This window comes from Chelonoidis abingdonii, chromosome 3, assembly GCF_003597395.2.
Source record: "Chelonoidis abingdonii isolate Lonesome George chromosome 3, CheloAbing_2.0, whole genome shotgun sequence".
NCBI classification, from domain to species: domain Eukaryota; kingdom Metazoa; phylum Chordata; order Testudines; family Testudinidae; genus Chelonoidis; species Chelonoidis abingdonii.
Genome location: NC_133771.1, coordinates 125,894,230 through 125,917,288, shown reverse-complemented (window position 1 = coordinate 125,917,288; position 23,059 = coordinate 125,894,230). Strand labels below are relative to the sequence as shown.

The 23,059-nt window shown below is 40.7% G+C and overlaps 1 protein-coding gene across 2 annotated transcripts in view; it reads left to right on the top strand.

The window, feature by feature from the left end:
- WTAP (WT1 associated protein) overlaps positions 1 to 23,059 on the top strand; it is a 41,051-nt gene that overhangs the window by 4,108 nt on the left and 13,884 nt on the right. For both annotated transcript variants that reach the window (XM_032772640.2, XM_032772637.2), the window contains exons 2-4: positions 10,373 to 10,408; positions 10,506 to 10,561; positions 21,692 to 21,750. In XM_032772640.2, coding sequence (XP_032628531.1) covers positions 10,379 to 10,408; positions 10,506 to 10,561; positions 21,692 to 21,750 — 145 coding nt within the window. In that variant the 5' untranslated portion in view covers positions 10,373 to 10,378. The remainder of the gene's footprint in view (positions 1 to 10,372; positions 10,409 to 10,505; positions 10,562 to 21,691; positions 21,751 to 23,059) is intronic.

The window sequence follows — 23,059 nt, the reverse complement described above, 5'->3', positions numbered from 1 at the left end:
TTTGGTGGCATTTTCAAAAGGGTGGGGGGGGAGGGGCAGTGGCAAATGCTTCCCTTTTTAAAAAGTTTGAATAGCTGTATCTCCACTTACTCTGAGGAAAAGTGTCTTTATTTAACCAGGTGGAGAGGTTGATAATTGCAATTTGTACATGCACTGTACTTCAGGTGCAACTTTTAAGTACTTTTTGCCACTGTTCTATGTGTGGCTAACATAGCAGTGTGGTGTATGTACTTTTATGGAGCCCTCTTTCACTGAGTGAGTATAGCTTTGCACATCTGAAAACAGTACATCGCTAGTGCAGTTTTTAAAAATATGAAAAACTTTAAGTCCTTGCCTTACTAGGTGCTTATCTAGAACGTTTTGCAGTGTCTAGCCTATGTTTAGTTTAAAAAAAATCATTTTTTAAAACTACATCTAGGAGTATTATGCTTGCAAATGGTGAATAAAAATCCATTTAAATTTAAAATGGATTTTTTTATGTAAATTAAGTACAGGCTTTATTTAAAAAACCTGTTTAACATAAAATTTGAAATTGACCACCTATGTTAAGACAAACTTTCTATAATCTATTAATCACTTAAATACAGAACAGAACATTAAGCAGCACATGTCAGGTTGTAAAGAAAATGAAACCACTGAGCTAGTGAAAGTCAATAGCTAAGCACCTGGAACCAGAGTTTGATGAAATGCTAAACCATCTTTTGACATCAGTAGCCTCATCTGCAGAGAGAACATTCTGTTTTTGTTTGTTCAACTAGTTCAGTTTAATGACTTACTCACGGAAAGTTAAGAAACCAATTGGGATTTGAAAAATACGTTTTCCTTTTCCAATTTGTATATAAAAAGTAGATGTGAGGATGAAATCTAATAGTTCTAAAATCTTGAATGACATGGTGACCAGAAATGATCAGTTCAGTTCACGAACTACATATGATCAGTTTTAAATGCAAAACATGTTTTGATAAATGCGCTAAATACATAACTAAGAATTGTATTTAATGAAAACAATTAAAATGTTCTTTGTGCATTTTGAGTTTGCTATTTCTATCCAAATAGAGCTTGACACATCACAAGAAAAATTAAGCACCTAGTAAATAAGAAATGCATCACTCACCATTTTCTAACATAAATAAAAATTAAGAATTTGAATAAACGTAAGTTAAGCTATATAATTGCTTAAATGTGTATGGATCATGTATCCTGGTTAGCAAAGTGCTACGTTTAGCATAAAGGCTATATTTAGTTGCAAAACATGTTTTAATAGGTTGATTCTCCTTGACTGGTAACTTTCTTTAGGAAAATAACTGAAGTATGAATGCAAAACATGATTAAAATCAGTGACTTAAATACAAGTTTTCTGCTTATCAATGTAAATGATTAAAATCTGATTTTTAATTAATCCACCCTGCTTGCAAACTAGGTAATGACAAAGTTAAGGTTTGCTACTGTTTGTATACATCACACCATGACCTTAAGATAGTTTCTCAAATTCTAAACTACTATGTTTTGTAATGTAAGGTATTTCAGAAGATTGGAGGGCTGTGCTGGATTCTTGTATGTTAATGACTTTTGAGGACTCTGGCATTTCAGTGATTAAAAAATGCCACATCTGTTTAAGGTGTGGAAGTGTATACTGTAATTCAAAAAAGTGTAATCTAACCTAATGTAATTGCTGTATTGTGACACATGCACAATGGAGCAGAATTTAGGCTGTGTAGGCCCTCTAAACTTTCGTAATAAACATGCAACCTCCAGTGTTCACTAAGTTGCCGCAGTATACTTTCCATCCATCCAAAACTTTTTCTTATTTCTGTACTCTTAAGAGAAGTCTCCAGCATTCGTTGCCATCTTCACATCCCCTACAACACAGTCAGTAACACTCTCAAAGTTATTCACGTCCATCACCAATAGAAGCAAAAAGCACTGTGCATCCCAGATTATCAAACTTTGATTCTAGGGCAAAACATTAACAGTGATCTCCGCAGCGTGAAAGTAGAATAACATTACATAGATGTGGTCTGGGACATATATTCTTGACACTGTGTGTCAGAATTAAGGTTTATTTGGGAGTGTAGTTGGCCAAACAAGGGATTTGAACAACTGAAGAAACTCACATTAATTGTATTAAAAATAAACTAGTATTAGCTTCTGATAGCCACTGTGGAAAACTTGATGACAAACAGAAAATTCCTTCATGGCCTTTCTTAAATGTTCTGATTGAAACTCTTCAAAAATACAGTATATTTCTGATGATCAGTGCAGATATTTTTGGCAGTTGTGTACCATAAATTCATTTTATTAGGAAGTGCACTTTCTGTATTTGAATTATATTTGTTCTTAAATAGTGTGGAATGGAGGGAGAGAAGAACCTTCATGATGATTTTGCAAGGCTTAATTTCGGGTATGGCTACACTTAGGGCTACACTTAGAGCTACACAGTGCTGCTGCGGGAGTGCTCCCGCGGCAGCATTTTGAAGTGTGTGTGTGGTCATGGCGCTCTCTCCCAGCGCTGCAGGCATTCCACTTCCCCATGGGCATTAGCTTACAGTGCTGGGAGCCGCGTTTACACTGGCGCTTTGCAGCGCTGTAACTTGCTGCGCTCAGGGGGTGTTTTTTTCGCACCCCTGAGCGAGAAAGTTGCAGCGCTGTAAAGCGCCAGTGTAGCCAAGCACTAAGTATCTTGAAAATGTTCCACAAGGGTGCATGATAACTGATTACTTGTTGTCTTCCTCTCCTCCCCCTCCCCACCCCAAATTGCTCATGGCAAGTGGATGGGTACAATTTAAAAACTTATTTTGTAACTGATGACTCAAAAGAAACATTTGTTTTTTTAAATCTCAGACTTTCAAAGAGCAACTTTCTCTTGTGAAACAAAACAAAAAAGGAAACTTTCTTTGCTGTCTGGGAGGAAGGTATATCTTATAGAGCACTAGAAAAAAGTGTGGGATTTAAGCTCTTAACACTAAAATCAACAGAATTCTGTATTATGTTATGAATTTAAAAATAGTCCATGCATTTGTATAACTGTGTCATTCAGAGATGTGAAAAACCACCCCCTGGGCAGTGTAGTAATGCCAACCTAAGTCCCTGTGTAGACAGGACCGTGTTGGTGGGAGAAGTTCTCTCCCGCCAACATAGCTACTGCCTCTCCAGTAGGTGGGTTAACTGTTGTGACAGTGCTGCTCTTGGGAGCCATCTGAGGTCACTCAGTCAGGGTGAACTGCAAACAAAACAGGGCAGACAAACCCCAGACTCTGGTGGTTATTCAAACACTTAGGCCTTGGCTACACTGGCGCTTTACAGCACTGCAACTTTCTCACTCAGGGGTGTGAAAAAAACACCCCCCTGAGTGCTGCAAAATACAGCGCTGTAAAGCGCCAGTGTAAAAAGTGCCGCAGCGCTGGGAGCGCAGCTCTCAGCGCTGCAAGCTAAACCCCATCAGGATGTGGAGTACGTGCAGCACTGGGAGAGCTCTCTCCTGCGCTGGTGCTGCGACCACACTCACACTTCAGAGCGCTGCAGTGGCAGCACTTTGAAGTTTCAAGTGTAGCCATACCCTTAGATTTACCAACCAGCACAAAATAGCTTCTGTAGTAGCTCACTGGTTACTTAGAAGTCCAAACAACGCAGTTCCCTTAAAGTACTCAGACCTCCATCCAGACACACCTGTCAGATATGATGATTACTGAAAATCTTACTTCATCATATAAAAGAAAAGGTTCTTCCAATCCCAAAGGATCAGCCACATACCCAGGTCCATTTATAACTTCGATCTTATCCAAAATACACACTATAGCCAATTCTTATTAACTAAGCTAAAATTTATTAAAGAAAAGAGAGAGTGTGTTGTTTAAAAGATCAATATACATACAGACTTGAATTCAATTCTTGAGGTTCAGATGCATAACAGAGGTGAGCTTGTAGTTGCCAAAAGTCCTTTTAGAAATAGTCCATAGGTTATAATCCAATTTCCATATTCAGGGTGGCTCCAGTCAGTGACTTGGGATCTCAATCCTTTTGTCTTAAGGTTTCCCCCTCTTGAAACCCAAAGCAGATCTGAGATAAAGTAGGATCATGTCCCAGGGTTCTTATACATTTCCAGCAGCCTTTTGGCCTGAGAAAACAATAAGCTTAACTCCTTTCAAACATCCTGGCAATTAGCACAAGGTAATTTATCCATTAAACAGTTCAAATACAGGTTACCACAACCTTCAAAGAGACATAGACAGGGTTTTCACCTCTTAGCTATTTCACTCAAGTATCTTCCTAAATGTTAATATTCCTTTTTTGATTTTTGAATTAAAACTATAGCAATAGACAAGACTTGTTCGCTTACATCACGAGACCCGAGCAAACATCTACCCTTCTACCTCTAACAATGCAGACTTGCATTTCAAAGCTCTATTCCTTTATATATCTTCCTAACCAGTCCTTAAGGTTCACCCATGAGTCAGGTCAGTCTGTGAGTTAATTAATTCTTTCTGGCCGTGTCACCTTTTAATGAAATATTATATTACACTCATAACATCACAGCTCGGATAGGAGAGGTCTCCCGTCGGTTGTGCGTCTTCATTGAAGTGCTACCTGGTGTAGCTGTGCTGATGCAGCATCTTAAGCATAGACTTGCCCTTAATGATCTTTGTCTTTTCTGAGTGCAAGTTTTCTTTATTGCTCGTAACATGCTGATAAGTTTGGTCCTGAGGACAGCTAAGAAGGCTGTTGCTTCTACCTCTTAGATGAAAACTAATCATTGGTACCTCTCTCCTGTGTTTGGTTTTTTAAAAAACCAGAAGTCAGAGTCCAAGTTGCTCTTATCACAAGTTATGTCTCTGCTAGGTGTGTTTTACCTGTGTAGGTATACCAATATACGACACTGGCAGAGCTCTCCTGGTGTGGATTATAGTGGTAAAGATGCGTTCCATAGTTTATTCTGTGGGCTTGTCTACACAGTATGTTAGTGAACACCAATGGGGATGTAAATTCTTGTGTGCAGCAGTGTGTGGTAAACTGTGCTGGTGAACTCTAAAAGTTCCCTAATTGACATTGCCGTAGTACTGTTTGAAACTTTTAGCGTATGTCTACACTACGGGATTATTCAGATTTTACAGAAACTAGTTTAAAACAGATTATATAAAGTTAAGTGCACGCAGCCACACTAAGCACATTAATTCGGCGGTGTGCGTCCATGTACAGAGGCTAGCGTCAATTTCCAGAGCGTTGCACTGTGGGTAGCTATCCCATAGTTCCTGCAGTCTCCCCCGCCCATTGGAATTCTGGGTTGAGATCCCAATGCAAAAACAGTGTCGCGGGTGATTCTGGGTAAATGTCATCACTCAATCCTTCCTCTGTGAAAGCAACAGCAGACAATCATTTTGTGGCTTTCCCTGATTGCCTGGCAGACGCCATAGCATGACAACCGGAGCCTGTTTTGCTTTTGCCTGTCACTGTATTTGTACTGGATGCTGCTGTACAGAGGCGGTACTGCCGATGCTACACAGCAAGTATTATTGCCTTTGCAAGGTAGCAGAGACGGTTACCATCCCTGTTTCACTGTCTGCATTCTTGTAAAGGTGACAGATGTGATTATCAGTCATCTTATGCACTGTTTGCAATGGAAATTTGGCGATGACGTTATCAGGTCGTTACTGGACAGCAGCAGAATGTAATGGGTGCATACCTAGCTAGCCTGCTTGAGGTCGGACCGGAGGGTGCATGGACAAAAATGGAATGTGATCTCCCGGTTCTATCCCTATCTTGTTTGTTCTAAAATAGTCGTCTGCATAGAATATGAGGACAAGTGTTACTGAGAACCAGAGAGCACAGCCTGCTCTGTGTCAGACCCAAGATCCCACAAGAAATGATGAGCTTGCATGCCATTTAGGGGGTGCCCCTGACAAACATCCCACCTGTTGCTTCCTCCTCCCCACCCTCCTCGGGCACCGTGGCAGTGTCCCCCTTTGTGTGATGAAGTAAACAAGAATTGCAGGAATAAGAAACACCTGACTTTAGTGAGATAAAATGAGGGGGATGCAGCCTGCCTGCTGCATATGATAGGTCCAGGCATAGCAGGAATCTTTCTTTGTTCTAGACTGAAGTGGGGCGGGGGGGGGCTGATGGAGCTACAGCCTCCAGCTGCTACGTGGGGGGGGGCATGAGGATGTGTTACCAAGCATTTTGTACTCGTCTGCTGGGAATGACCAGGAGGTCATTCCCATTTTTACCGAGGCCAGCCAGGAGCACTCACGGGCTGATGATGACGATGGATACCAGTCATTTTGCACCGTCTGCCACTGGGAAGGGGATGCTGGTGTTCAGCGCTGCAGCGCCCCGTCTACCAGCAGCATGCAGTAGACATAGGGTGACATTGAAAAAAGGCGAGAAATGATTTTTTTCCCTTTTCTTTTTTGTGGGGGTGGGGGGAGGGTGTAAATTGACAACATATACCCTGAAATACCCGGGAAAATGTTTTTTGACCCTTCAGGCATTGGGAGCTCAGCCAAGAATGCAAATACTTTTTGGAGACTGCAGAGACTGGGATAGCTGTAGTCCTCAGTACCCCCTCTTTCTGTCCATGAGTGTCCATTTGATTCTTTGGTTTTCCGTTATGCTTGTCACGCAGCACTGGGCTGAGTCCCTGCTGTGGCCTCTGTCTATCATAGCCTGGAGATTTTTTCAAAATGCTTTGTCATTTCGTCTTCTGTAACGGAGCTCTGATGGAACAGATTTGTCTCCCCATACAGCAATCAGATCTAGTACCTCCCGTATGGTCCATGCTGTAGTTCTTTTTGGATTTGGGATTGCATCGCCACCCATGCTGACTAGAGTTCCACGCTGGGCAAACAGGAAATAAAATTCAAAAGTTTGGAGCTTTTCCTGCATACCTGGCCAGTGCATCCGAGTTCAGATCGCTTTCCAGAGCGGTCACAATGGTGCACTGTGGGATACTGCCCGGAGGCCAATACCATCTAATTGCAGCCACACTGACCTTTAATCTGACATGGCAATATTGTTTTCAGCGCTACTCTCCTCGTCAGGGAGGTGGACAGAAATTGGTTAAAGAGCCCTTTATATCGATATAAAGGGCTTCGTTGTGTGGACGGATGCAGAGTTAATTCGGTTTAACGCGGCTAAATTCAGTTTAAACACGTAATGTAGACTAGGCCTTAGTCTGTGTCAGCAAGGTTGCACACAGTGCGTGACACGCTTCTGCACATGATAATTTACACTCTGTTGTGCACTAATGCACTGTGTAGACAAGCCCTCTCTGCTGATATAGCTTGATCTACTGGGGAAAAGTAGAGTTCAGCCAGGTAGGGATCATGTCTCAATACCCTGGACCAGTGGTTCTCAACCTATGAGCGGCTTGTGGCACAATCAGCGCACAGCAGCAGCCTGTGTAACATCCTCAGGGCCATACAGGTAGTATATATAGGTTGTGGATACGGCCCACGTAACGCAGAAAGCGCTGTATTTTTCGCTCACAATGGTAAATAGGTTGATAACTGCTTGGACTGACATAGCTATTTCAGCAGAAGTCTGTAGTACAGACATAGCCATAGACTCTATTTCATAATAGACTAGGGCCCATTTTAATGAATACCAAATTATAGGACAAACATGTTAACACTTCCAGTGTTTGTAATAAAATGCAAGATGAGGCAGCGTATCCTAATGATTACAGAAACTGGGTGCCTTAGAGGTTCACCTTGGGCAGGTGATTTGATGACCCTCTTGCCTTAGCCATTCAGCTCTAAAACTTTTAAAAGGCACATTATCTATGAGAACTGAACTGTGCACCCAAGATGGGAACTTTTTTAGATAGAAATTCTTTACTTCCCGTCCTCCACACTTAAAACAATACATAAAGAAATAAAAGTAAAATCCGATGAATGTATTTTCTGGGAACCAAGCCATTTTTTCAGTAAAACTCTCCGGTATCTATTAGATCAGTCTTGCAAAACTAATGAAAACCTATTAGTCAAAATATGATTGCCTTTTCTCTACATCAGTAGTATAATGGATAAGTTAATGATACTTAACTGAATGCAGTCTTGAAAAGTTTTCTAGGGAAAACAGAACTGTTGACTATTGCACCATTATTATTCCCTTTTTATTAAATGCTCTTGGGGAATGTTTTTCTGTTGCTGCCCTTTAACTAGGATCTTTGAGAACAGAATCTCAGTGTTTGGCAAAGGAGTTCTTGCACTTTTTTTTAAAAAAAGTAGAGCTGCTTCCAACTGCATAGCATCTTTCCTGCTCCACAAATGCTTTTCTGGTGGCTATACTTTCCCTTTCATCTAAATCACAGCAGCTTTCAAGTTTTGAAGCTTTCCTTCAGAGGGAGGAGGGGATCAGTCTCTTTTTTTTGTTTAAAAGACTTATTTGGCTTATGGAAAGCTGGAGTGTCTCTCTCACCTTTTCCCTGTGTACCACTTTCCAAACAGGCTAAATGTTACTCAGGAGCTACTTCAGTGTTTCTCAAATGCGACCACGGGGGGCTTTTTGTGGGGCCTCCTGGATGGTGATTGGTGTGGGAGGGGGACAAAACGGGGGCCTTTCCGCTGGTGCTGTCAGCAGGGGTTGGGCCTTGCCCCCCTCTGGAACCAAACACACCTGAGAAGCAGACAGCCAGTGTGAGTACCCCACCTTCCTGGGGGCGGTAGGGCATGGACTTCTGGCTTTCAGCTTCAGCCCTGGGAGGAAGGCAGTGGGCTACGTCCCCTGGCTGCAGGGTTTCAGACCCCAGCCCTCGGCCACATGGTAGTGGGTGCTGGCCCTGGGCCAACCCCTCCATCATTCCTGGTCCCTACTGCATCCTCCAGCCCCGCACTTTGGTGGTGTAGCTGCAGGCCTCTGGTCCCCAGGCTCCAGCTGCAGGCTCACCCCTCTGACCCCAACCCATTGCCCTGGCCTCCATTGCTTCCCTTGGTCCCCCATCCATTCCACCAAGCACCTGCTGCCTCCCTCTGCTCCCTGTTCATCTCTCTTCCCCACTCCCCTCATAGTCGCTGTGCTGCTCCCCTACCCGCCTCCCCATCCAGAGCTTAATTTGTCTCCTGGCTTGCCAGGGCTGAGTAAGTCTGTTGTGAAAAGTGATATTTGTATGTTTGTTAATATCACTTGTTGCTGCCTCCCAGCTAGCTAGCAAGTCTGCTGTTGAGAAAAGTGATGTTAACAAACATACAAATATCACTTTTCACAGAAGCAGACTAACTAGCAAGCCTTAAAGAAAAGGCAACTGCAAAAAAGCAAAAACAAACACCAAGAAACAAGGTGGCTTGCATGTTCTATTCTGTTTAGGTCCAGTAAATGTACAGTTGTTTCTATCAGTTTTTATTATTGAGTCTGCAAAAAAACCTGCATAAATAAATTGTAGTCAATTGGACATGCATATTTGTCAGTTTTTCCTAAAATCTTAATTAACTTTAGAAAAACAAATAGTGGCCACCAGCAAGAGTTGATGGCCACACCCTGAGGCCACTAAAAAATTTTTTTTGTGAGAAACCCTGGTTAACAAGATTGGCCTGTGACTGACTGTCTTACCATTGCAGTAGTGGACTGCCAAAGAAATTAATGTTGTGCATAAATGAAAATGTAAAAGACCTGACTGCTATCTTTGCTGTTTATGACCTTTATATGGAGCTCCTGTATTTCTTCTAAAACACTATAACCGACTAAAAAGTTTTAAGTAAGTGATCCTCTAGTTTGGTGCTGGCTTTTCCATTGTCTCTTATGGTATTTGACCTTTGCCCATTAGGTTTTGTTATGCCTGTCATTACCTGTTGCTACAAGGCATGACCTGTAGAGAGGCTTCTTCTGAGGACTTTGCATTTCATAAACATTGGTAGCAGTACTACAGAATAAAGTTACAAACGGTCTCACAAGAAGAGTAAACTGCATATGTATGGCAGAAATAAGTATTAACTGGAAGAGTATTCTCTGGAAGTTCTCACCAGGGTTAATAGCAAAATTATAGATGTTTGCTTAAATATGTAAGTGTCTGTGTAGAGTTTTCCTTCTACACGTGTGAAAATAGAAATGAGATTAAACATTTAAAATTGAAAATTGTCTTAACAGACAATTCTTTTGTTAGTCACAGTAAAAATAACAATACCAGTATCAATAGTATCACCAAAATAAAATGTTACTTGAATTCTACCTCTTGATGTTTGTGCTGGAAGAGTGACTAGCATGGTAACGGTGGCTTGTTATCAAACAGATGTTGTGTACTTCAGCATGTGACCTCACTGTTGGGTTTTGTGTTTTTTTTTTTTTTAAATCAAGGCTGGGAATGCAAAGATGGGCTAACTTTCTGAACTCCCTAACTGGACCAAAGCAGAATAAGTAATGTTTGTTTTTTTTCCTTCCTCAGTTCACAATGACTAATGAAGAACCTCTCCCAAAGAAGGTAAGTTTTTGAAATTTTCCATGTTTTTTCCTTGTTTTGTTGGTAGCAATGACAAACAGTTAAATTGTTTGTGGTTTTGTTTTTTTTTGCTTTGTAGGTTCGCCTGAGTGAAACGGACTTTAAGGTTTTGGGTAGAGATGAACTGATCCTAAGGTAAAGTAATAAATGGGTTACTACTGTATAAACAAACATTTTTAAAATGGGACTTCTCTCAAATCCTAATGGGAAATGTACCACTCTGTCCAAACTGCTTTTTGTAAAGCACACCATGTAGCAATACTTGTAATTTGATAGTTGACAATGACCAAGATTTTCAAAGTGATTTGATGTTTTCGTGTCCAGCTTGAAACATATTAAGAGTTTGATTTCTCATATTGCTGCTCTCTACCCTCTGAAAATCAGGCCTCTTTAAAGGTATCTAAACTTAAATACCCAGAACTGAGGCACCTGAAATCACTAGTCACTCTTGAAAGCATTTGTCAGTATCTGTAAATGTGTTCTTGGAGTTACCAGGGTTTCAAAAAAAAAAAAATCCACTTTAATTGTAAATAGCATATTAGTATTGGTGAGTAGGGAGAGTTAAGCAGCTAGTAACTATGTAATTTAAGCTTTTTATTCAGAAACAAATTTCTGGCGGTCTTCTCACCCCATAAAGATCTCTTGAATGTGGATCAAATATAAACTGATGGGCTTTTTAACATTTTTCCCAAGTAACAGCTGAGTGAAACTGGCAAATTCATCCATTTTACTACTGCCATGGGGAGTTCTTTAGCCAGGACTGAAACTGACAATCTTGTTTTTTCTCTGTTATGGAAAGCTGTCTGGAACAAGTACACTGAAACTGTTCAACAGAGGGAACATCAAAATGCAACTGGAGAGAGCAGAAGAGATTCACTTAATGGCTCCCTCTTCCCCGTATAGTCAGAGTATTTCAGATTGGTCAGATGTTCTCAGGTTCTGGCTAATAAGTTTTTTTTTTTGTAATTGTAAAAGTTGCAACAGTTTAAATTAAATGTGTTCATTTATTCCAGTGTCAGGCCCTCTGATGAGCACAGTCCAGTTGTAAATAAATTTAACTTGTGTCCACACAGTTGAGATTTTGTGTCAGTACAGGGATAAACATTGGTTTAAGTAAATAGATTTAAAAAACAATTTGTAGTTAAATCATTGCAGATATTGTATGTAGATCAGCCCTAATTAAGGGAATTCACCCTGGGTTGGAATACCTTCCCCCCTTCAAGCAGCTGGAAGTGGTAGGCTTGGGTTTTTCACCGGGCTGTTACTACTGAACTTTGCTGGTGACTGCATCCCACCACAGCCACCTGCTCTATTGTATGGCCTTCATCCAGTGGTTTGTGTGTATTGTTTTTTGTTGTTGTTTTTTTTTTTTTTAAGCCTGTATCTCGCAGTTAGATGGCAAATTACATCAGAGTTGCCTTTGGACACAGGAATATGCATAAGTGGTGTGTCTCAACCTTCAAGTATGAATGTTTATATATGTTGGGACACTTCTTCCCGCCCCCTCCCCCCCAAAAATACTAGAATATTTACTAACTGGCAGTATTCATGTTTACATATCTAGTATGTAGAGATTGCATAGACTTGCTTTCCTTGGTTATATATTTTGACAACTTAAAATATTTCAGTTTCTTCTGCGGGAATCTTCCTATCTGTATGTATTGCGCACAGATAATCAATGCATTTGTGGGAAATGTTGTGCTGTTTTCTAATGGGGTCTAAAAGATGTACGCATTAAGGAGACTTCACATCCTGGCACTGGTTACATCAGCGAGTAAAGAAATATTAACTTGAAATTCCACAACAAATACTGTCTTTTTCCAACTTAGTTCAAACTGGTTATTTGAGTACTTTTTTTAAATAGCTCTTCCTACACCTAGGGGACCCCAAATTCATTACAGCACTGCATGACAGCAGCTGCTGTCTCTCCCTCTTCCCCTCACCCCTTTTATCTAGTAGTTAACTACTGTAGAAATGACATCCCCTTGCTTATACAGACTGCTGAAGAGAAGACTGTTTCCAACATTTATCATGGAATCTTGCCTTTAAATCTGCTTTGTTTGCCCCCACGTCATTCCTAACACTGTTCCCACTCTACAAATGGCTTCTGTAGAGCATGTATGTAAACCACTTGTGACCTGCATGAGGCTGCAAATTGCCAGCAATCACGTGCTTATTCGTTCTCCTTTTGACTGTGCTATGCTAAATTATAACTGATAAAAAGAGAAAATAAGAAAAATGTGAAGGTGAGCTACCAGAACAGACAAAATTACAAAGGACTTCTGGGAATCTCATGGGCACACTGATCTGCAGCAGNTTTGACTGTGCTATGCTAAATTATAACTGATAAAAAGAGAAAATAAGAAAAATGTGAAGGTGAGCTACCAGAACAGACAAAATTACAAAGGACTTCTGGGAATCTCCTGGAAACACTAAACTCCAGCAGACCGGTGAGTGTGTGTGTTTTTTTTTTTTTTTTTTTTTTTTTTTTATAATAGTATTTCACTGCAGTGAAGTTCCATTTATCTCCTGCACCCACTTCTTTCCTTCTAGTAGTGTCATCTAGACTTTAGGTTTCAGATTTCTAGCTTAAGCATTTCAAAGATTGGAATTCTATTACATGTTTCATTTCTAACAGCCTGTACTGATAAAGCAAATGAGGAGACGCTGTGATAAAAAGGAGGAGTGACTGACAGAGTGGAAAGCATATTAAATAACTAGTCAGTAAAAATGTAATGGGGGGTATATAATCCAGAAAAACAATTGTGCTCTAATATTCGTAAGATTAAAATGTTTGTTTACATTTGAAGTGACAATTTATAAGATTCTACTTCTGGCAAGTTTTTAAACTCGTAACTTAAACAGGTGTTAACTTCATCCTTTAATTCCCTCCTTGATCCTTCATTTTAACATCTCCACTCCCGGAAGAATTACTTTTTTTGCCAGCAGTTCAAAACAATCAAGATAACCCTTAGATGTCTCTTCCCTACAAAGTGCAAAACAAATCTGTCAGTCTACCATTTCACTAGCCTGGACTATGTGTTTTTTGTTTTTTTTTAATAGTGATACACACACACACTTTTTATTCTCCATCCTGCTTAGAGCAAACAAATTGTGTGAACTGATTACTTTTACAGTTTTGAAAGGCTGTGTTGGGATTGTTGAAATTTCTACAATAGAATTGGGCAAACAGATAAAAGCTTATAACCCCCAAGCTTGTGTTCCCAATACTAAAATGGGCAAACAGTACCATTGCCTATATTGTCTCTGCTTGTGTCATGAAAAGGGATGGTCTGCTTGACTTGTTCACAAATGTTTTTAAACTGAATTTTTAACAGACTTTAAGAAATTGTACTTCTGTCACTGAAGGGCCTTTTTGAAGATTGATGGAATCCTTTAGGCTTCTGAGGATGAATTTAGTGAGTGTGTGTGGACATAATTCTGCTGATGGTCTGGTAGGATATTATGTTAACCTTTTATCTACTGTTGATATAGTAATTCCAAAACACCACTTTCTTGACTTTAATATTCAGAGGTCACTGTGGTGTTCTAATTCACTTTACAGTAAAAAGTAATCTAGTTCACTTCTCTGTAGTAGTGGAAGGAGAGATTGCTTACCTTGTACAGTAACTGGAGTATTTGAGGCTTTCCCTATAGATACTCCACCTCAGGTCTGCATGTGTCTTAGGGAGATTTTTTTTTTTTTTTTTGTGGCAGTCTCTTTTCAGCATGTGCTCTAGACATTGTACCAAGGAGATACAAAGCTGTTTGGGTGAAACACTCTTGGTTCCTTTTCCACCATAAAGTCCTGCAGAAGGAGGGTGGGTACTGGAGCAACCATAGGGGGACACATCTCTAAGAACTAAATGTACAAGGTAAGTAACCTCTCTCTTTGGGCAGTGTCCCTATTGGTGCTCCACTCAAGACTCCAGAGCAACATTCCTGGAAAGAGGAGCAGGCTTCAGAGCTTGATCTAAAACTGTTAAGACTGCTGTGTGAGCAGTAGCATCTGACTGCCTGGAGGTGTATACCAGAACAAAGTGTTTGGAAACTCTGTGAACTGATGCTCAAGTTGGAGCTTTGCCAATTTCTGCAACTGGTATGCTTTTCAGCTGTGTATGTGTCTTCCAGACAGTGGATGCACTGTGAATGTCATTTGCTATCTGCAACAGATTCCAAGCATGTGAGGCAGTGCTCAAGTCCCAGGGACTCTGGTATACCACACTGATGACTACCCCTGAGCAGAATCTCTTGATGGGAGGAGATGGGGGAGGGAGGGAGGGAAGAGAGGATAGAAATGAGGGGTTTAATGGAGAAAAATCCTAAAACAAAATAGAGCTATAAAGTAAAAGGAAACAGTGTCAACCTGAAGCAGGCACGCTAGATGCTCTGTTGCAGGACAGTTAAGTAATGAAGGGTGATGGTTTGCCCTCTTGGGCACAGCTCTGTATCTCCTCTATATGGGCGTGAGGAAGTCTAGTGTACGTCCATGGGCCGAAGAGGCACTGCTACCAAAAATCTCAGATTAAAGGCACGTAGAGTGCATGCACACCTGAAGTGGAACATGCAAAGGGAGGCTACTCAGAGAAGTCCTGTTCTAAGGCTGAACAATTGTAGCACAAATTTTGAAAACTACTCGCTGTACAGGAGAAAGAAGGTATCTTCATCATAGCATCCTCAAAGTTCTGATCAGCCGCACCTTTCCAGAAGATGAACAGCCTGGCTAACTGAGGCTGTTTTAATCTAGCAACAGTCACAGGTTTATTATTTTGAATGACTTAAAATTACTTGCAGATAAAACCACTTGGCTTTAGACTAAGCTGTCTTTGTAGTGACAAAACCGTGCATGATTGGCACCATCTTTCCTACTTGAGCTTTGACAGATTGGACATAGATTCTGAGGGTCCTGCAGGGTACAAGCCTACAGATTTGTTCCATAACTTGTTTAATAAAGTGGGAATATGCTAGGCTATTGTTGAAGGGAAGGCATTGATGAACAACTCCAAGAAGGGTAGGATGTTGCTTAAAACTTCTTGTCCTTGTTCTCAACTATTGCTCTGCCCAAGTCATCTCTTTTTGAGGAATGGTTGAAGGTTGTGATGGAACAGTTCTGGCAGAACCAAAAGTAATGATCTCCTTGACCCCAGTCATTGTTTTTAAACCATGGGAATAGTGTCAGCTGTGGTGGTTCCACTCCTAGTAGTGGGTTAAAATTAGATGTCAATGCTACTTTTTCTGGAAATATCAGTTAATAGTATTAAAGCCCATAAAGTGTGTGTTTGCCATTGGAGGCTACCAATGGGAAGGGAATGAGAGCCTCAAAGATTGTATGGAACAAATTACTCCCCTACCTGGATGACTCTATTGTGCATAATTTTGTCACCCCTCTTAATTTATGTATTAAAACCAGTAGGAAGCCTAGTGAGGTAGTATGGGCTGTAGTGTCAATCATTTAAGATAAGTTATGCTTGTAGGCTGTGGAAAACAAGAAGAAATGCCAGAGGTTTTTACAGTACACTTTTTAAAGCAGGATGTTGAAAAATTTTGTTTAAAAAAAGAAAAGGTTTCAGGTCTCAAACATGTTTCAATGAGAGACTGAGGTCCTTCAGTCTATTAACAGTCCCTTTAATAAAATCTACAGTTCGATATCTCTGATCTCATTAAATCATCTAGTCCAGCGGCTCTCAAACTGTGGGTCAGGACCCCAAAGTGGCACATGACCCCATTAAAATGGGATCAGCAGCCTGCATGAGACTTGCTGGGGCTCAGAGCTAAAGCCGGAATCTGAGTCCTGCTGCCCAGTGCTGAAGCCTTCAAGTTGTGGCACCCCCCAGATGGCAGGGCTTTGGCCCCCCCCCCGCCTGGGGTGGTGGGGCATGGCTTTGGTCTCCTTTCCCAGAGTCACACAGTAATTCTGGTTGTCAGGTGGGGGGTTGCAGTGCAATGAAGTTTGAGAAACCCTGTTGTAGTCTGACCTCTTGTATAACATAGGCCACAGAATTTCACCCAGTTACTCCTGTATTGAGCTCAGTAACATGTTTCACTAAAGCATATCTTTAGGAGAGGCATCCAGTCTTTATTTGAAGACCTATACAGGGAGAAGATCCTGATGGCTAGAGAGCACATGAATCTTAGATAGTCAGAAGAAGATTCAATGACTGGATCAGATGGGGAAATAAGATGCAGGTTTTCTAACAACGAGCATAATGAAATATTGGAACAGATTATCAGGTGTGGTAGGTCCTTTTCACTTGAACTCTTTGCATCTGAGTTTGACATCTTTTAAAACAAACACACTACCCCTCTAACTTTGACAAAAGTTAAGATCAGCGGAGGAATTATTGGGTGGAATTCTATTCAATGTGTTTATGCAGATCAGGTTAGATCAGGAGGTTCTCAAAGCAGAGAGCAACTGGTTTAAACTATATAATTGAAATCTAGTGTTTTGGAAAATTACACATGCCTTTCCACTTCAATGTAGTGTATTTACTTCAAAAAATATTCTAAACATATAATGCAGAAATCTTTTTGTTCTATCACCAGTTTAAGGAAATTGGACTCTGGGGATTATAATATCATGCATGGAGGTTTGCCATCTTGACACTAAAGGTGGAACAACATTAGAGGGCTTGATTTGTTCAGCTGCTGAAAAGCTGCACTAAACTAGACCTATCAAAACACTGAGATCAGCCCTCCAAAAAAGTAATTTGTAATTTAACAGTCAGGGTGGTACTGGGGAGGAGAAGCGCTTGTGTGGTCTAAAGCCCCCTTCCCGCCCTCGCCCCCAGCACAAAGGCCAAGCATTATGCAGAAGTAAAGGTGGCACTTCAGCGGATCAAAGCAAGTTTGATATAACGTGGTAAGATTTTTTGGCTCCCGAGGACAGCGTGTAGAGGTGTATTTGTTAATGCCACTTTTTACAGCCTCCCAGCTAGCTGGCAAGTCTTTCTCTGAAGTCTGTGCTAATGTCTGGCATGAAAAGTGATAGACAAAGTGCCCCCCCCCCCCCGAATTAAACTACTTATTTATTAAAAAAACTTTTCTGCTTATAACTATGAAACACTTTTATTGAAGTCTTAATTTAAAAGTAGTGAGAAAAGGTAAATTCATTTTAACATTTAAAATGTTTAATTTATATTGGGGGGATGGTGGTCTCACTTAGTGGCTTGCTGTCTGAAAGGGGTTGCCAATATAAAAAGTTTGAGAACCACTGGATTAAAGTTATATTGACTATTATTAGCCTTAAAATCTGTTAAACCCTCCTCAGAGGGTACTTGTACCATTTGTCTAGTGGATAAGGTGCTGCCCTGGGAATCAAGGTTTTTTTTTCCCAGTTCTGTCATTGACGTGCTGTGTGAGCTTGGGTAACCTGTTTCCCCTACCACCCATTTGTCTATCATGTCTGTTTAGATTGTAAACTCCTTAATGGCAAGGATTCTTAATGGAGTTTGTACTGTGCTTAGGACAATTGGGCCCTGATACCTGTTGAAGCCTTTAAGTACTGCTCTAATACAAATACTTGATGTATGAAAACAGAATCCAGCTCATTTTTCTAGCTTTGCTCTATATTAACAGGGACAGCAAGTAGTAACTTGTCATGAAAGCAAGCAGATACAGACAGCTATTATACAAAAGAGATCTGTTGAATAAGAATGTGGCATTTTTAGTGATACTTCTCAGTAAAACTGCACTTTAAGCTAGTTTCCTAGTAACTGTCAGTCTTCCTAGCCTTTAAACCATCAATTTTCATGAAAAAGTGCTGTTAGTTAACACCTATTAAATGCGCTGTTCTGTTTCAAGTTTAACGTTTCAGGAAGTAGCATTTCACTACAGTGCCTGCTGCAGATGAGTTTTCTCTGGGGTTATGGAATAGATGCTATTATAGGAACGTATGTCAAAGGCAGGAGTTAAAGCACAGCAAATAACCTCAGTGCAGGATTTTCACTCCTGGATATTGTGCCCTCCTGGCTCTTCAGATTTTTGCCCATCTGTGGCACCTGTAGGTTGGCCATATGGCAGAGCTTTTCCCTACTCAGAACATTCCAACCCCATGTACCTCAGAGGCTCGAACATTTGAGAGAGTTCCTTTTTTGACTGGTCAAGAAAGGAACTTTCTATATGAGCTGTCTGACATATGAAGGTTAATTGTGTGTAATAAAAGGTTCCCTTGAGTCTGTTTACACAGTAGATCAGTAGATTCCACTTATTAGCAACTGCCAAATAGTAACTTTTTACTGGCAACCAAGGTGCTAAGTGAAATGCAGGTTTCTGAATCAACAGCCAAGGAAGGAAACAAGGGACTGCAGCCCCTAGAAAATCTGCTTGCAGGCAGGGCAGCAGGGGAGAGAGGCTGCAGCCCATGTGCCAGGGCTTTCCATGGGGAGCAAGGGGACTGGGAGCCAGTGGGGCTGCACCGTACCTCTCTCTGTGCTTGGGGATAAGCACATCCAAGTGCTTCCTTGCCTGTATGTAGTTCCCTGACAGGGCACAACTTGGAGAATGCAAGGAGAGAGGTACCATGTGATTCTGACATCTAGGCTGTAACTCCCTGCCCACAATCTCCCATCTCAGCCTGCAGCCCCATACCTCCTGGGTGGTCCCTATGTGCAGATGGATGTGCCACATTGTAGCCCCAGCAGAAAGCCCTGGGATCAACTAAGCCCCAGATGCAGGCAGGGAAGGCATGTCCTAGCACTTCCTTCCCTGGCCTCATGTGGCAACTTTAAAAAACAAACAAAAAAAACAACAAACCAGCATGCTTTTGCCAATATCAGAATCCCCTTAACATTGTGTTAATGGGATGGGATTGGTTCCTGTCAACATTATTAACTGGAAGTTGCTAATATCAGGATTGCTATTAGCAGAATCTATAGTACTTCCAAGACAGAGTTGGGGGACCTGGTTGGGGAACACCATGCCTTCTGGAGCAAAGCTTTCTGAAACTGAGTGAACATCTGAAGCAAAACTCTTACTGCTTGTTTACGCTGGCACTTTACTGTATTTCAACTTTCTTGCTCAGGGGAGTGAAAAAACACACCTCCCCCCCCCCCCCCCCGCTGCAAGTTTCAGTGCTGTAACATGCCAGTACAGACAGTGAACCAGCACTGGGAGCCACGTCCCTCATGGAGGGTTGTGGTGGTGGTTTTTGTTTTTTTTAAATAAGAGTGCTGGGAAAACCTTCTTCCAATGCTGTGCTGCAACTACACAAGCCATGTTTAAAGTGCTACCATGGCAGAGTTTTAATGTTTCCCATGAAGATGTGCCCTCATCTCCTGGGATTGGTCCTGGTCATCCAAACAGAAAAGAGAAATCACATTTGTCTGGGTCGGTGTGAGATTATTAGACCACTTGTAGCAAGTTAAGAGTCTTTTGTTTTAGATTGCTGTTCACTTCCAAGTTCAGTAGGTATAGGGTTCTCAGGGAGGTTTCTCAACTCCTGAAGTTTTGGTAGGAGCCTACAAAAGGGTCAGTTTGCATTCACAACTGCTATCTGCCACAGAGTTTGAATGTTAAGATGTGCCTAACACTGTTATAGTAGAGCAGTTGTGAAATTGTTAACACGCAGGTTGTCAGTTTGCATGTAAACTGGTGATATCTTGCAGGGAACAAGCTAGAGTATTCTGAAGCCTCTTGAAAAATTAGGCTGGAGCAAGCTAGGTATTCAGACTTTGTGTTAAACTACAGGAGTGCTAGAGCCCCCCCCCCACCCAACACAAAAACAGAAACAAACCAGCCATACAATTTAAGAGCCAAGGGAAGGGAGGGGTAGCTCAATGGTTTGAGCATTGGCCTGCTAAAACCAGGGTTGTGAGTTCAATCTTTGAGGGGGCCACTTAGGGATCCAGGGCAAAAATCAGTATTTGGTCCTGCTAGTGAAGGCAGGGGCTGGACTTGATGACCTTTCAAGGTCCTTTCCAGTTCTAGGAGAGAGGCATATCTCCAATTATTATATTATTTTCTAAATGTATAGCGGGCACAAGACCCAAGAATGAATCCTGTATGGTATTTTCCGAGAAATAATAATTTAAGGTAAGTAATTTTGTTCTTAAATTGATATTTTAAGTGAGAGAACTTAGTAGAAATTCCAAAGGAAATCTTGAATAAAAAGCTGGTCATCAAATAGAACAGATTGAAAATGCTCCTATAAATTAGGAGATAATATTTCTGTTAAAAGTTGCTATTTACTAGATGCATACATGTTATTCCTAGAAGTCAGGTGCTCTCATAAAGATTTTATTTTGACAATTCACTGTAACTGAATTTTCTCAAATTAGACTTTTTTCAGACCTTTAAACAAAATGGAAAAATCTCTTTAGGCAAGGAATGATTGCAAGAATGGTCTTTAAGTGAAATTCTGAAGTTGTGGTGTCTCATGGTCATTACTAAAATATTAGTCTTATTGTATACCTTACCATTTGATAAAGACCTCTTGAAGTCTGCTGTTAAGTCAGATGGGAGCTCATTGCTTTGAAAATCTAGGTAGTTTTGTTTAGTAGTCTAATTTTTTTCCTTGTTAAGATTTTGACCTGGATGCCCAAATGCCATTCTTTCTCTCTCCCCCTCGACTCCCCCCCCCCACAATTTTGTTTGCATCAGAATGGTGTAAATCTAGTCTGTTATCTTGAATAAATGGATAGTATTCTGTGGCTAGAGTAGCCAAAAGATGGCAAACTCTAATAACTGCTTCTGTGCCAATAACGTAACCATTTGTCTCCCATTCACTGGATTTTCAGAAGACACCCCTGGCTTGAACAAGCCAAGAAAACTTCCCAACTTCTCACCTTATTTATTTTGTCTGTCTAAATCTGCTTGTATGTTGTGCGTTTGTGATGTCTTTTTTTTCTTTTTATTTTGTTTGATAGTTTTGCATTTGGGAACACAATATTTAAACAAACAAGTAAAGTGTTCCATATATTCATGGCTAAATAGTAAACATGAATGGTCCAAAGTTTTGTCCAGAATAACACAAACAACCTTCTAAGACTTCTAGTATCTTTTTTTTTTTTTTTTTTTAAAGAAAGCAGTGATTTTTCTTTTTATCCTTTAGTTCAGAAGCAGAATTAAATGTGACTTTCATCGTTGAAAGTCACGTTTTTCCCCCATCTTTTTAACTAGCATATAGAGGATCTAATGTATATACCTACATGTTTTCCTTGTGACCTATTCTGGTTATGGTACAAATGTGTATTACGTTAGTGTTTAAACAAAGATGCCTCAGTCTAATGAATCAAGGTTCAGAAATGTTTGTTTTTCCTCACTCAATAGGTGGAAGCAATATGAAGCATATGTACAGGCTCTGGAGGGCAAATACACAGATCTTAATTGTAAGTTAGTCCACTTTCAAAGTCATAAATGTTACACAATTCTGTTTTTAAATAGTGTCAAGTGATTTATATACCTTGTTTAAAAAAAATTGAAGTAGAGAATAATAATGTGGACAGAAGGGGTTGGTTACCTGGCTGGTACACTGGCCAGGATGGTTTAGTATAGGCACAACACCTGCATCCTCTAGAGCAGATTCTCTCCTCCTCCCCTTCCTCTCATCTCTTCCCTCTCGCCTGTACATTCAGACAGTTGTCTTCCGTTGAAGGTCTTCCAGTGCCACCTTCATCTATCAGTAAATGGTCTGTTTTTGTTTGAGCATATTTAAAATTAGCAGGTGTGTCCAGACCAGTGGGGCGGGCGAGGGGGAGAGAAATACATGCCCCTTTTAAGATAGACTTTGGCAATCTGGGCCATTCAGACCCATCATATTATCCTGTGAAAGAGAGGCTGTTCTATATAGGCTGAGAAGTGAAGGGATTTTTGGTTAGGGGAAGAGGTCTAAAATGAATCACCAATAAAGTCTTGTATATGTCATGTATCTTAATTTACCCCTTTTGAATATTCACCAGCTGTTCTTTAACTGTAGCTATTATCTTTTGAAAGAGAAGAGGAGAGACTTCCACCCACCCCAAGATTGGATGAATGGGTGTGTTTTAGGGGTAGCTGAGTTACCAGTCCTAGTTATCTGTCACTAGCTGGACTGGCAGCTAAAATAATTGATTCACCACCTTTTGTCTTTTCTGCTCGCTTTCAAATCTTCAATTCTTTGTACCACTACTCTTCAAGGTGGCTTTGCTCTCTCTTTCAACCTGTCTTTATAATGCTTGCTTTGAGAGAGACTGACATCTAATTGGTTTCATGCTGCTTGTTGCATGTACAAAATCACAAACTGACATGAGCGTATACCATAGGTTTCCCTCTGTGCTGGAGCCACTCTAGCCCTGTAGAAATGCATTAAATGGACTGGACATGTACCTTTCGCTCTAATGCTCCTGCCATGTTCAGGTACTAGCACTAATAGTCAGTGACTAAAACTAGTACAAATTTTAAACAGACAATAGTTTTACCTCTTAAATTGTCCCCAAAGCTAGTTTTAAATTTTTCCACAGTGCATTGAGAGCTCAAGTCATTTAAAATAACATTACTAAATAGCAGTTCTAGCATCTTGTCATTTTAGTTGATAAATGCTATGAGCAAAACAAAAAGGTTATATCTGGTGTCTGACGGTGCTTCCATTGAAGCCAGACATTGGCAAAAGTTCTGTTACAATGTCAGTAGAAACAAAAATTGAATCCCCAACTTTCATTT